Source organism: Propithecus coquereli, unplaced genomic scaffold, assembly GCF_000956105.1.
Source record: "Propithecus coquereli isolate 6110/MARCELLA unplaced genomic scaffold, Pcoq_1.0 Scaffold108, whole genome shotgun sequence".
Classification (NCBI taxonomy): Eukaryota; Metazoa; Chordata; class Mammalia; order Primates; family Indriidae; genus Propithecus; species Propithecus coquereli.
The window spans coordinates 538507-552829 of record NW_012134747.1 but is presented as its reverse complement, the minus strand read 5'-3'; the positions used below and the strand labels follow the sequence as shown (position 1 = coordinate 552829).

Here is a 14323-nt window from a genome sequence, read left to right as displayed (position 1 = left end):
AAAAAGAGCTTGACAGACAAATTCCTAACCCTAATGTCAGCATCCTTATCCTACGCAATTTCACTGCATAATTGGATAAACCTTTAGTTAACCAGAAAATTTTAATAATTCAGGTATCCTCTCCTCTACCACTCTAGTTAATTAAGACATTATTATAGACATATAACAAGTGAGCCATTTGATTTTTTTATTCAACTTAACCTGAAATACATTTATGTACACGAAAAGGAATTATAATTTAAAATCATTCTACAGTCATTAAAATAATACTTAACAAAAATACTAATTAAATACACAAAAATTATCTGGTCAATTGAAGTATATTATTTTCCAAATAGAGATATTCTAGATTATTTTATTACAGGGCATATTTTTCACTTATAAAAAGAGCCTAGTTTGGATAACTTTTAGAGTTTAACTTATATTTTATATTTTTAAAATTATTAACTATAATATTATCCCCTATTAGTAAGTTCAAGCTAAAAAAAATTAGAACTAAATCTGAAACTCAAGAGAATAGTTAACTGCTTTAAATTTAAAAATTCAATACATTTAAAAGAGAAGACAAAGGCATACAAAAATCAAAACTACAAAATCAAAAATGCATGGAAAAGACAATGTCTCTTCAGTATCAAGCTAATGTATAAAATACACTAATGAAAAAAAGCCAAAGATATGGCCATCGCCAATTCAGCATGCAATTAGTTACTATGAGTACGGTAAGAAATCCAGGGTCCTAACAATGAGAGCTGCACATCTGTGGAGGTTTATCTATAACACATTAATCCATTTAGCACCCTGGACAGTGGTGTTGATGCACAGACTTGGATTAAACCCACACCACTTGTGGAAGGGAAGGTTCCCAACTTGCCTATCAACAGGCAACCTCCATGCATCCCATGGGAATATGAAATGACAGTGAGACATGAAATGGAAGAAGTGGTCAGAAATTCCTGGCAATCTCCTTCCCTAAAAGTTCACAGGCATTTGAAATACCAGCTTCAAATGCCACAAACTAGGGGAGGGAATAAAGCCCAAGTGACAATGTGGCAATATTGCTCCCTAAGAATTCTGTAGCACCATGAGCAAATAAATGCAGTTGATACCATTCAAGAAAAAAAACCTGAAGATTACAAAAATTGCTAAGATTAAAAAATATCAGATACAGAGCCATGCCAAAAATTCAAATAGACTGCAATAACTGAGTCCTTTCATCTTAAACGTATGAATGCCAATGACATATAATACCATGCTGAGATTCTCCATATAGTATCAGACACTTAGGTTTTAGCTGCACTCTATTAACCTGGCAACTTAGTTTCTTCATTCCTAGCTTTTGTCTCCTGTGAAAGATATACATATACACACACATTCTTTCAAATGGCAGTGAAACAAATATCCAAAGTTATTAAGAATGCCAAAGGGAAAACATGATTTCATTTATAAATATCTCTCCAGTGTACATTTCAAAAATGCAATGAATCTGTAAAAAGAGCACAATCTGTATAGGTATGTAAAAGGTCAAATGCTGTTCTTTCCTAGAAAACTAAGCAATTAATATCACAGAGAGCAAACAAACCCATATAATTTCCAAGAACTGACATGGAACACATGACACTCTAAGCATAAGAAACCTGGACTTAGGAGAGGAATAAAACCTAGAAAGGCAGAAAAAGAAATGCAGCATACAAAATAGAATTCAATCCAAAAAAATGTCCCCTTGTAACACTATATACCTATACAATACCCTCTCCTTTCAGACAATTTGGTAGTTCCTATGTGAAAATATACATCTGAACTCATTCAGACAAATTCCATTCAGACTGGAATCCAGACCGCCGTATTCTTTTTAGTCCCACTGCACTGACAGTCTGTAAGAATCTGCTTCTACCTATTCATGCTCTAAATGTTTCATCGCTGTTAGAGCTGCCTGCTCAATTATACTACACACTTCCTGAGAACTGAGATTTCTCCTTATTCTCCATCATCATGCTCCGTAGTGCCAAGGCACACTGTAGATAACAATCACTGATCAAACTAAAATTAATTTACATAGTCAATACTATAAAAAAAAGAATATAGGACAAAATGAAAGGAAAAGACAATATGTTCTTGTTTTGATAGCCAAAATTTTCCACAAACTCTTAATAAAAGGTTTCTTTCTTCTAACTAGAAATAACATTAAATGTTAAATGATTTAGGAATATTTCATGCATGTAAATTAGAAAAATAAACAGACACAACCAGACTGCATATTCTTAACACGAATTACTCTATAATTTAATATAAACTGATCTCCTAGGACTAGAGATACACAAAAATACATAATTCTTCACCTGAAACAGAATCAATTTGGCAAGCCAATACATAGGTATGGGGCAAAATTTTACATAAACAAAATGAACAAAAAATTTCCTACAAAAAAATTAAAAGGTAAAACCAGGAGGAAAAAATACCAAATGAAATTCCTCATATTATATTAAAACACAATTTAAGAAAAAAAAAGTTACAATAATATTATATATTTAAGAGCTAAATTTAGGGTAAAATATTTCAGTCTTAACAAATTTTTTATATTAGTAACATGGTTGAAAGAATTTATTTTTACAGTAAATTTTGTGTCACATGGTAAGTAACTAACAAGTACATATTAACATTAATAGTGGTATAAATGCTCTGTAAAACTTGAAAATGCAAAAATAATTTGTCAACAACTACAGACTATCAAATATGCCACAACCTGCTTCCCAATGGTAATCAACGCCACCTAAAATAAGTACATCCATGTCATCCCAGAATTAGAGCTGGAGAAAACCTACAGTTAATGAATTTAACTGCAGAGGGGGTAAAACAAAAGCACAAAAGGCAAAAATGAACAAACCAAATCTCTCTCCCATGCTATCATTAGAAACTAACCTGCCTATTTTCAAAACTCTAAAACCTTACCTTTCCCAGTCAATATAATTCCATTTAACAAACAATTTTTTTAAATTCCCACTATGTAATAATTCCCCATACTAGGTCATATGGGAACAAAAATGAGTAAAATACAGCTCTTCCTTCAAATAGTTTCCAAACTAATAGGAATGAGCAGATGAATAAGAAAACAACAATGCAAGGTAAAACTTAAAGGACGTACAAACAAAATGAAAGGCATCAAAGGATGGTGAGTTCACGTCTGATGAAGAGACAACACGTGGAAACTATGAGAATAGGCAGAATTTCAAATATAAGAAATTAGGGGAATAGGGTTACAAATAGAAAGCAAAGCGTAAGTGAAAACGTTACATCGGGAAAGCATACAACAGGTTCAAGCAATAAAGGACGGCTCACAGCAGGGTAGAAAAATGTTTCAGGGGAAAGCCTGCACATACACCAAGAGGCAATAAAATGTAACAATTGAGATTTTTAAAAATCCAATATGTTTTTATATATGTTAGAACCATATTTTCCTTTACTAAAAGTAAAGTATCTTAACACAAAGCACTGTCCCAGATGTTATATCAAACATAAATAGTCAATATTTTCTTAACATAATAAACCAAGCAGGATTTTAGGAAAGTGGCAGACAACAAAGAAGTTATTCAATATTTTAGAGGCTGTTTTTTCCAGCAGTCACACCACACCATATGGTTGCATATAATACTACCTAGCCTATTTTTCTATTTTGATCATCTCTGGGATAAAGCTACGTGAACACACACATAAAAATGTACATCATAAATGTAACTTTATGAAAAATGAAGAAAAACAATCATAATAGAAATTTAAGTCAACATCTTTAATTTAGCCAAGCCACTTTTCCTCTCAACATAACAAAAGGTTTTATGAGAACTGGGAATTCAAGTCTATAAAACAATTTGAGCCCTCAAATATGAGGTGTTATAAAACATTTCCAGTGTATTTATGGTTTCTAAGGAACTAGACTATATCTTTACAAAGCAATCTCCCACTTAAGAGTTCATCTCTCAAGGGAATGTATTCAAGTTTCAGAAGAAAAAAAAAAAGACTACTGATTTTGTATTTAACCACTACTTTCAAATTATCTAAAATACCACACTAATTAAAAATACCAACCCAAGTTCAGGACCCTCAATTCTATTCACTTTTATGAGTGTAAAAAGTTAGTTATGACAGCTTAACAGTTTTCCTTATCATTATTAAACTCAAGATTCTCTTCAATTTTGAAAGTAATTTAACCTAATTTTTAAACCCAAGAACAGCTTGAAAACTCATAATCTTCAGTAGCAGGTTTTTATTCAAACAAAAAGATGAATGCAAAAATCTTCATTTGATAGGTCAGGTTTCAAAACTCTACAGAAAATTTACAGAATAAAAACGAAATGCAAACCAACTCCCCTTTCTGTACGTAGCTTATTAGACCACAGTTCACATTATATACCTGATTATATACCTAGATGGCAAAGTGTATTTTGTGTGTGTGTGTGTGTGTGTGTGTGTGTGTGTGTGTGTGTTGGGGGGAAGGGGGAGAAATTCCGACCTTGTAAAGCATGAATCTGAGTTTTCCACAACAAATCATAACAAAGATTTTTTTTGCTGTTTGCATTTCTTCATTGGTCAACATAAAACAGCTATTCTGTTACAATAAATTCTAAAAACACAAGCCATAATGTTACCAAAGTTAACATCACATTCGAGCTCTAATTGAAAGCAAAAAATGTTTAGCCACCAAAATCTATACAGAGCTGAAAGGAAGAACAAAACATGAAGTTTTCAATATTCAATCAGTATTACATAAGTCATAAATCACTGAGCAGAAATAGGTTTGATCTGTTTCCAAATGAAACAGGATTCAAAACCTATTTCAAGATCACAGATACCCTAAAACCATATACCACATAAGTTTATAATGAATTGCCAGATGTCTGATTATGTGGGGAAATGGCACATTTTCTTAAAATCCCACTAGAACAACAATAATAATCCATCAAAGATGGCCGGTTCATCAGTTTCTGTGTATGTGTTTTAAATAAAACATAGCTTTTAAAGCTTACCCTATTTTTCTTCAGGCTTTCAGTGCCACCTAGTGGAATACTGGTGAGGTTACAATTTGAAAGGTTTCAGCGATTAACAGAAAATTTTTATAAAAAGTTACCGTATGGCATTATTTTAATCCTGCTCTACAACACAATTAAAGGATAAAAAATAATGTATTTTAATCACTCTCTATACAATAAAAGTTTACATATATTTTCTTTTTAAAGAAACAGATCATGAGTAAAAACTGATTTTATTCACAGAAATTTACTGAGTTATTAACTGAAATAAAATCACAAAATTAGCAAAAATTTCATTTGGTACTTTGCCAAATATTTTTATTTATTTCTCTTATTCGGTGGTTCGGTGGTTAAAAATACTAACCCAAGTTCAGGACGTTGTTACATTTTTATCAAATATTTTCTTGAATTTATTTCTATGAAGAGGAAAACAGAGACAACAGCTCGAGACATCATTTAAAAAAAAAAAAAAAGCTATCTTTAAAAATATCTCTCAACTTCAATGAACACTGAGCTGTGTGCCACGCGCCTGTCCTCTCAGGGCTAACACTGGAGAAAAGACACTATCACAAATTGAGATGCAAAGAGAAAAATCCAGCGTGTATGCTTTAATTTTGTTTTTCTTTAGTTTTCAAACATCTCATCAGACCCTCTCTCTAAAGAAGAAATACCATCTATTCTGAGAAAAGACACCACAGCACCTTCAATCCCAGTGCCTTCCACAGCTTCCTTTGCCTTCCACATTCAATAACATCCTCAATCCTAAATGCTGCTTATAAAATGTCCCCCAAATTTAACTCTTCTCCACTTCCTTTACCTCATGTTCTTATCTTCTCAATCAGTATCCTGGTCTCCAGCCTCCACTCAACAATTCACCCCATAAACCTGTAATCTTTCTGAAAGAAATTAATCACCAATTCTAAAAGACCCTGCACTCACTTCTACCTCCTCCTACTCCTCTCCTAGCTGTGCTACCACTGTGCGTACCTTTGTACATACCTCTACTGTGCTTATGCTACTCTGCAATTATCTATTTTTGCTCGTCTTCCCCACACAGTTGAGGGAGGAATAGACTCTCATACTTCTTTTTATCTTCGACGATTAGTAACTGCTTGGCTTCATAAATGTTTGCCAAATGTACTCTATGAATGATCTTAAATGCTTTGCCATGAAAGAAGGATTTGGAGTCTCAAAGCATATGAAGACGTGAGAAGCATAATTTCATTAATGGTTAAAAAGAAAACAGCTAAATATTGTTAGCCACAAGCACTTAAGGAAAACTCTAGGTCTCCTGACTGTTACTCCAGCACACTTTCCACATACTTGGCAATGCTCTGGAAACTAGGCACTGCAGTTAGTGTGTGGTTTTAGAATTCTTTTCACTGATGCTAAGAAGTCAAGTCAAATCTGTTCATCGGATTTCACAGAAGTACTTGAAACTAAAGAAAACATTCTGCCCAAACTCCTAGAATGTTATACAATAGAAATGCTACAGAGTAGGCACTCAATAAATATTTGTTGAATGGATGAAATATAAAAAGAAAAATACCTTCTTATATTTAGATAAATAGATTCTCAAATTTTGACTGCAACAGAAATTCCTTTTGTTGCCTCATCCTATATCTTACTTTCATGAAAAAACACAAAGGCATAGTAAACCTAATCACATTAATAGTAAACTTAATTGAGTCCTATTTGTTTTTACGAATTAATTAAATCAAGACCTTAAAAAAAACCTGAACCTTATCCTTAAAGAATACTCTCAGGAGGCAGTATTTCAGTAAAAATTCATAAAACAGTATTACTATCAGTACTGTTTCTCAGGTTTGTAATATGAAGCCACTATGGAAAGTGTTTATTAGAAGTCTAGACGTAGATTTATAAGGTTCTGAATACTGGTATTTTTATTTTTTAATCAGGGTTCAACAAATACTCTCAAACACAGTCTCAGTAAGTTCTATGATTAATAACCTTGTGGCTATTATGACTATCATATATTACAATAAATACTGGTCTTTAATTCATAATTCTTATAACCAATTAAGTAAAAAAATCTTTCACATTTAAATGGAAAAAAAATTTAGTCAGTATATACTATCTAATTTCTTATATCCTTTCCTCTATATGAAAATTCCACTAATTTGAAATATAACAGAATACATTTCTCAAGATTGGAATTTCAGGTCATTCTACTTTATCCTACAAAAATTGTCAGTAAAACTTCTGAAATTTTTTCTAGAATAGTTCCTAAACTTCCCATTTCTCTATTCTTGATCATGTTGTCAGTTTGGCCAGTGGTTCCCAAACTTGGCTCAACATTGCAATCACCTGGGGATCTTTAAAAATTGCTGACACTTGGCTCCACCTTGACATTGTGATTTCACTGGAATGGGTTATGGTTTGAATACTGGCTATTCTAATGCGTGGCAACGTTCGAGCACCAGTGACCCTGTCACTCAACTTTTAAACTAAGATCCCTGAAATTTGTCTCGAAGTTTTCTTTCCTCTAGCAAGTTCTGAAAAGAATCTTAAAATTTTTTTCTACCTTTTTCTACTATTTTATCCACCAAAATTCCAAATTTCCAGTATACACAATTTAACTCACATCCCTCCTCTTAAAATGGGTGTCACCTTGTCTATAAAACGTGGAAATTGTACCATATAATTTCTAAAGTTTCTTCCCACTTTGAATTTATATAGTTCTCAAAAAATAAAAAATAAAATAAACAATACCCTCTGGCTACACCTACATGCCCTTCTTCAGTTCTCCCTTACTATCCTCCCTTTTCTAATAAATTGAACCACATAAAATCTGCCAATATTTGACCTTTTAAACGTAAATAGTCATTTCATATGATTCATCCTAATATTTTCCTCCTACTTATCCTTTATAATAGAACCTTTTCATGTAACACAACCCAAGCTAACCTATTTCATTCTTGAAAATCCCACTGAAATCTCAATTCTTTGTCCCAACTTCAAAAGACATTATGTATGACTAGAAAAAGAAATGGACCCATTCCCGAAGACCAGGGATATCTTTTTTTAAAAAGGTTGTATTAATACTTATACTTACGAGTGAGGCAGAGCTATTAAATAAAGTCAATGTTTAAAAACTTTTTCATACAAGTATTTACAATGATTACTTAAATAGCATAAATTAAGTTCAAAAAGCACCTACCTAAGCCAAACTCAAGGGTAGCTTACTTGTTAAACCTAGTAACATATTGTGAACATTTCCTATGCAATATATATATATCACTAATTTTAAAACCCAAGCTTCAAAATAATTTCTAAGGATAATACCATTTGAAAAAAACGAGGGGAGAGGAACCCACACTGACTACTTCATGTAAAATAAACCTGAGCTTCACAGACTTTATCTCATTATCCTGTTTCCTTCATAGTATTTGTTATAATTTCAATCTCTTTGTTTACTGTCTGCCTTCCCCCTACTTGAATGTAAGTAAGCTCCCTGACAACAGGAAAGTCGTGGCTTTTGGAAAGACCTTTTGTCTTTTCGCTGCTGTATTGCCAGTCCCTACAGAGTATCTAGCACAGATGTTCAATACATTTGTTGAACATGCACAGAGAAAAGACCAGAAGGCCATGTTAACCTTGACTGTGCTGGTGATTTTTGTGATTTTTCTTTTTTTAGGTACATTTTTCTGTTTACCATGTTTTCTGTTCACTTACATATTACTTTTATAGTAAAAGCAAATGTTATTTTAAAACAATCATTTCAGATTAATATTTTCCATTTTGTTGAAATGCTTTTAATAATTTGAAAAATTTGAATGATCATTTTGATGACATCAAATTTCAGGTCATTAAGCACTATCTGCAACATTAATTTTAAAGCGATTGCATAAAAATAATTTAAAATTTATGTGCACGATCTAAGTATAAAGTAACATCTAAGTTGTGAAAAATACTCAGCATTAAAGTTATCCCAAGGTATGCTGTGTAGGGAATTTCTGCAAACCTCACCCATAACAGACTCAGTCTACTAACTGAAGCTTTGCGACTCTCTGGACCCAGCAACTCTTATGTTCTCAAAACCACCCAGAGAGAAGGAGGCAGCAGCCCTGCTCACCCTCCAGCATTTGTGATGTTGCAAGGAAAACACAGGGAGAACAAACAGGCACAAGAAGGAAGCTTTTAAGCCTTTTTTAGTGTAAGGTTAAATGTAAGCTTACAGCATTAATACCTATTTTATTATTATAAGTTTTACAATTTAAATAACTTAGCTTATTAACATGTGCCAAACAGACCAATGCCCCAGGATTAATCTTCACCTGAACCATTTACATTTGCTGACCTTGTGATCCCAGACTGGCCACGCTACGCAGGGCCAGCTACCTTAGAAGTACACAGCACTTGTGACTGATGGGGCTAGGGTGGAAAGTTAATAAGATGACTGTGTGATGACATCATCATAAATTCATTACCTACCACTACTGGAAAAACACCCAGGCTCCTGGTTTAAGGACAACAGAAAGGGTTTATTAATAAAATAATAAGCAACTCATCAATCTGACATTGATTCTGAAATATACAATGGAGTCTAACTCAAGGCATGTTCATAATGCACGGTAATTTTTTTTCTTAAGTCAAAGAAATAAAGAGAATTATTTGTCAACTAGAATTTATGACTATATCTTATTTCCTGATTTTATCACAGTCAATAATCTTTAATAATATGGTATAAAACTATTGGAAATGCCTTTTTGTAAGGCATTTTTTCGTCTGTACTACTTCATGCAAAAGGGTTGGTTAAAATTTTATTGTATTTAGACATTAGGTTTGGGTCTAACCCATAAAAAGGCAATGCAGTGAATACAAAATTCACTTTAGGGGGTAAGGTGCCTGAATGAGATGAGAAATCATCCTTCTAAGCAGCTGACCCTGGGGTGTTAGGAGAGTGGTGTTAGTTTGCTGATCAAGAGAAGCAAATTCTCTGTATTTAAATGCCAAACACGGAAAACAAACAGTACTTCCAAATATGATCCTCAAATTAAAAATTACAAGAGCAGACATTCAGAAGTGCCAGCTTAATCTGTGATGGAGCTCCCATTCACATAGGCAGCTCCAAGCAGCAACACTCAGAGAAGCAGCAAGTATACGGCAATGGTTCATAATTCTCCTGAGGGGAAGCCTGCTAGCTTCCAAATAACCCATATTAAATCTGTAAACTGAGAAGTTCACATGAATATCAGGGGATTAAAATCTAAAATATCTACAATTTAGTATAAGTTATACAATTCAGTATAAACAGTATGTTTTAGTTGATTATTCAAAAATCTCTGCTGGCTGCAACAAAAATATAATTAACCATGATTTTTGGCTCAGAGTGTTAGAGTATAAAAAGTTAGTAATCAATTATTTCATTTTATTTCTCCAAATGACAGCAGATAAATCAATAAGTTAAATATATACACACATATATATAAACTGCCTTCAGGCTAAGAATTTGATACAATAAACTCTAAATTTATCAATTTTACATTTTCTGCTTGACTATAATGAATCATACTGCATCCCATTGAGTAATGAAAGCAAAAAGGAGCCCTACACCTACTGTATTATAAAAATTTACCTAGCTTAACATACAGCAATCTGCCTGTGGGGAAGAAAAGATTCTGTGAATCGATTATTATCCAGAGGCAATAATATTTTCCTAAGTGAAAAGTCACGCTCACACGTGTAGATCAATACCTTTCCAGGGACCCGGAGACTCTCAACGGCACCAAGATCACCAAGGCTCTCCGGAGGGCTTTTCAGACCCTTAAAAAATAATAAGATAAGGACAATTTTAATTATGCTGAAGAATTATAAAAGTATAGCACACACCTACTGAAACAGAAATGACCATTTTAAAAATATAAATTTTCTTGTTTCAAAATAGACAGAACATATATTCTAAATACAATCATCACTTAATACATATAGCACTATTATTAAATCAGGTAAGGATGCACTTTTGGTATTTTAAAATAAAACTATTATATGGCACCTTGACAACTAATGGTGATAGTCTAGTCTAACCGTGATTTAAAACAACCAAAAGAAAAGAAACTTACGTGACAAAAAGCATTCTATAAAAGAAAAGTACTTATGTATTAATCATCACCAAATTCACCTGGGAAAGAGATCTAAGCAATAGTATTTTGATTCACAAATACAATATACTACCCAACTGAGCTAATCAAAGATTTTTAAATGATGCTTATTGTTTAGTTAATACATAAGTAATCCCTTCATTTTACCTGATTATTTCTCATCAATGTATCCAATTCATGTTGCATAAATTAAGATTTAAATCTCAAGCCTCACAGCCTTCTACCTCTTCTTTAGCTCTTTGATATCATGTATTTTTTATATTCACATCAACTAAGGGATTCTGAAAGTCTTAAATTTTAAATATCTGTATCTCCCTCTGCCAGATCTTAAGTCCCAAGGAAAGAGTAAGTCCAAGTCTTAAGCTTCTACAGCCCAGTGGCTAGCAAAGTTCCAGGAACAGAGTAAACAACAAAAAATGAGTAAATTATTAGCTAGAAGTCATTTATCAGACTCCAGTCTCCAACTAAGTAGCACACTGTCCCCATGGAAACATGCAATTGACTGCAAAATAAAATTTCCAAGAATGCTTGCTAGAAAAAGAAAAAATCTAACAAGGTTTAGGGGAGGGGGGGGCAAGGGCAACATACATAACCTAAACATCTGTACCCCCATGATATGCTGAAATAAAAAAAAAAATCTAACAAGGTTTAATATGCTTTTCAATGCATAAGGGGGAAAAAAAGTTTGTAACTAGTTTTGAGCCATTTGTTCTTCCCTGTCTCAATTTCTCACCAATAGTCATGAGGGCCCAGCAACAAAAGTGGTGGAGAAGGCAAAGTTGGGTTATATAACTAAACTTCTATATACATGATACATACGCACACATACATATACACACATTAAAGCTTCATAATTTGACTGAAAATCATGACCACTCCTAAAATATCTTTTTAAAAGTGTAATTGCCATGTCCTTTAAACAAACAAACATTAAGAGTACAGATGCTCAACTTACAATGGGGTTATGTTCCAATAAACACATCATAAATCAAAAATACTGTAAGTTGAAAATGCATTTAATACCCCCCCAATAGATCCATTGTAAGGTCAAAAAATTGTAAGTTGAACCATCATAAATCAGGGTCCATTTGTATAAATTTGTTTAATCTAAACAGAATCCTTGGAGGAATATAGCATGTCTAATTTTTTATTTCCCCAGAGCTACTCAGTAGAGAAATTAATGATTGAAATGTAAAAGTGTTACATACCAAACATCTAGAAAAAGCTTTTACCTCCAAATTAGTCACACACACAACAATTCAATATAAATACATGGCAACTTTCTGACAAATGCACAAAATACAAGTTAAAAATTGGAAACCCCTTGTATGTGTTAGGAGGCAGGGGAATGGAGTGATTTCCAGGAAGAGGCTCTGGAGCAGACCACCTGGGTTTGTTCCCTGACTTTCTCTCTGTGGTCTTGAACAACTTAACTACACTTCCTACGCATTATATTTTAATTAGGGTAATAACTCATAGGCTGTTATAAGGAGTAAAGAAGATAATGTTTGTGAGGAACCAAAAATAGTGTCTGGTACATCACAAGCATTCTTTAAGTATTAACCATTATTCTTACCATTTTTATTATCACAGAGAAATGTTGTTCTCTCTTCAAAACACAAATGAAGAATTACATAAACATCTCAAAGCACAACATCTGATCCCTAAATGTAGTTTAAGAATATAGATCTTTAACCCTTTATCAATTTTATAAATTTCTACTAACAAATGTGAAGTCATTTTTATTTTATCTTCATGTTTCAAAGCATGAAGTCATTGTAATTGTTAACCATTATTTGATTTTCTTTTGTATTTGATTTTTATTTTGATAATTTCCTCTTGCTCCATGAATTAATATTAAACGTGTTTGTAGACAGGATTTGTCTTAGGAGTTTTGCAGAGCTTTGCCCTGAAGGAATATGTGAACATGCTGGTTTGCATTTCAAATGCTGTTACACTCGGAAGGGCATCTCTGAAAGACAGTAGCGGCTGTATTCTACAAGGCACCACATTTCTCAGACCTAAAGGTTTGGATTTGCTTTGTAAAGCAAAGTGAATCTATTAAAAACTACAGGCTGAGAGCTGACAATGGAGTGCCCCCCCGGAACAGACAGCTTCCCGAATGGCTAAAAGAAAAGCTCTTATTTAAACACTCCAGACTACTTGTCTCCATTCACAATAACCTAATAAACATGGAGCCAACATATCTCTGTTTAACCCCTCTGTTAAGTGATAAACTTACCTTAGAACTTAGAAGTTAACCTTTGAAAGATTTTGTAACCGTTTGCTCACGTAGATAGAATTAAAGAATCTGTAGAAGCCTTTTGAAAATCTGTTAACCTGAGAGGAACTATCTGCTGTTATGTACATCTGTTACCCCTGGCAATTATTCACTATTCCCTGTAAGTTACCATGTAAGACCTCATTCGGGCCTTTTTTGAGACCCACGGAGAAGGTCTAGGCCCCCTGAGATCCCGCTTTGCCTATAATCTTTATAAACGTATAAAACTATATCTTTGTCTCTGTGTATTCTTTTATTTCTTTTATTTTCCATTTTTCTCTATTATTTTCTTATCCCTTGCAACTCTACCAGAGGGATCCAGTTTTTTGCTGGGAGCTTAGCTACCTCCCCGCAATTTCCCCAGTTTAAATTTATACAAAATTCAGCATAAATAACATCTGCCTCTGCACTCTATTTCTTTGCACAAATCAGATTAACACTTCAGGCTACTATGATTTTGTCTACATGAATACTCATTTTCCATTTATGAGACCAGCAACTTAAGTCCTGTCAATCAAAAGGAACACCTGTGATGATTTGTATTTCCTTCTGATTTTGGCAAAACTCAAGAGAGTTTACATCCAGTCCCTAATTTCTCTCCCCTTATTTTCTCTTGAACCCACCCTAATCAGGCTTTCTTCCCCACCACTTTATGAAAACTGCCAATGTCAGGTCATCAAGGACCTCCAAGCTTCCCAGTCCAAAAGCTCATTATCATTCTCACCTTACTTGGCCAATCTGCAGCATTTAACACAGCTGATCACACACTCCTCTTTTAAATTCTTGGTTTCTAGGAGCCACTTTTTTTTTTTTTTTTTGAGACAGAGTCTCACTCTTTTGCCCGGGCTAGAGTGAGTGCCATGGCGTCAGCCTAGCTCACAGCAACCTTACACTCCTGGGCT

The 14323-nt window shown here is 33.5% G+C and overlaps 1 protein-coding gene across 1 annotated transcript in view; it reads right to left on the bottom strand.

The window, feature by feature from the left end:
* Positions 1-14323, bottom strand: part of CCDC132 (coiled-coil domain containing 132) — a 139247-nt gene that overhangs the window by 121068 nt on the left and 3856 nt on the right. The window contains exon 2 of the mRNA XM_012647392.1: positions 10737-10805. Coding sequence (XP_012502846.1) covers positions 10737-10805 — 69 coding nt within the window. The remainder of the gene's footprint in view (positions 1-10736; positions 10806-14323) is intronic.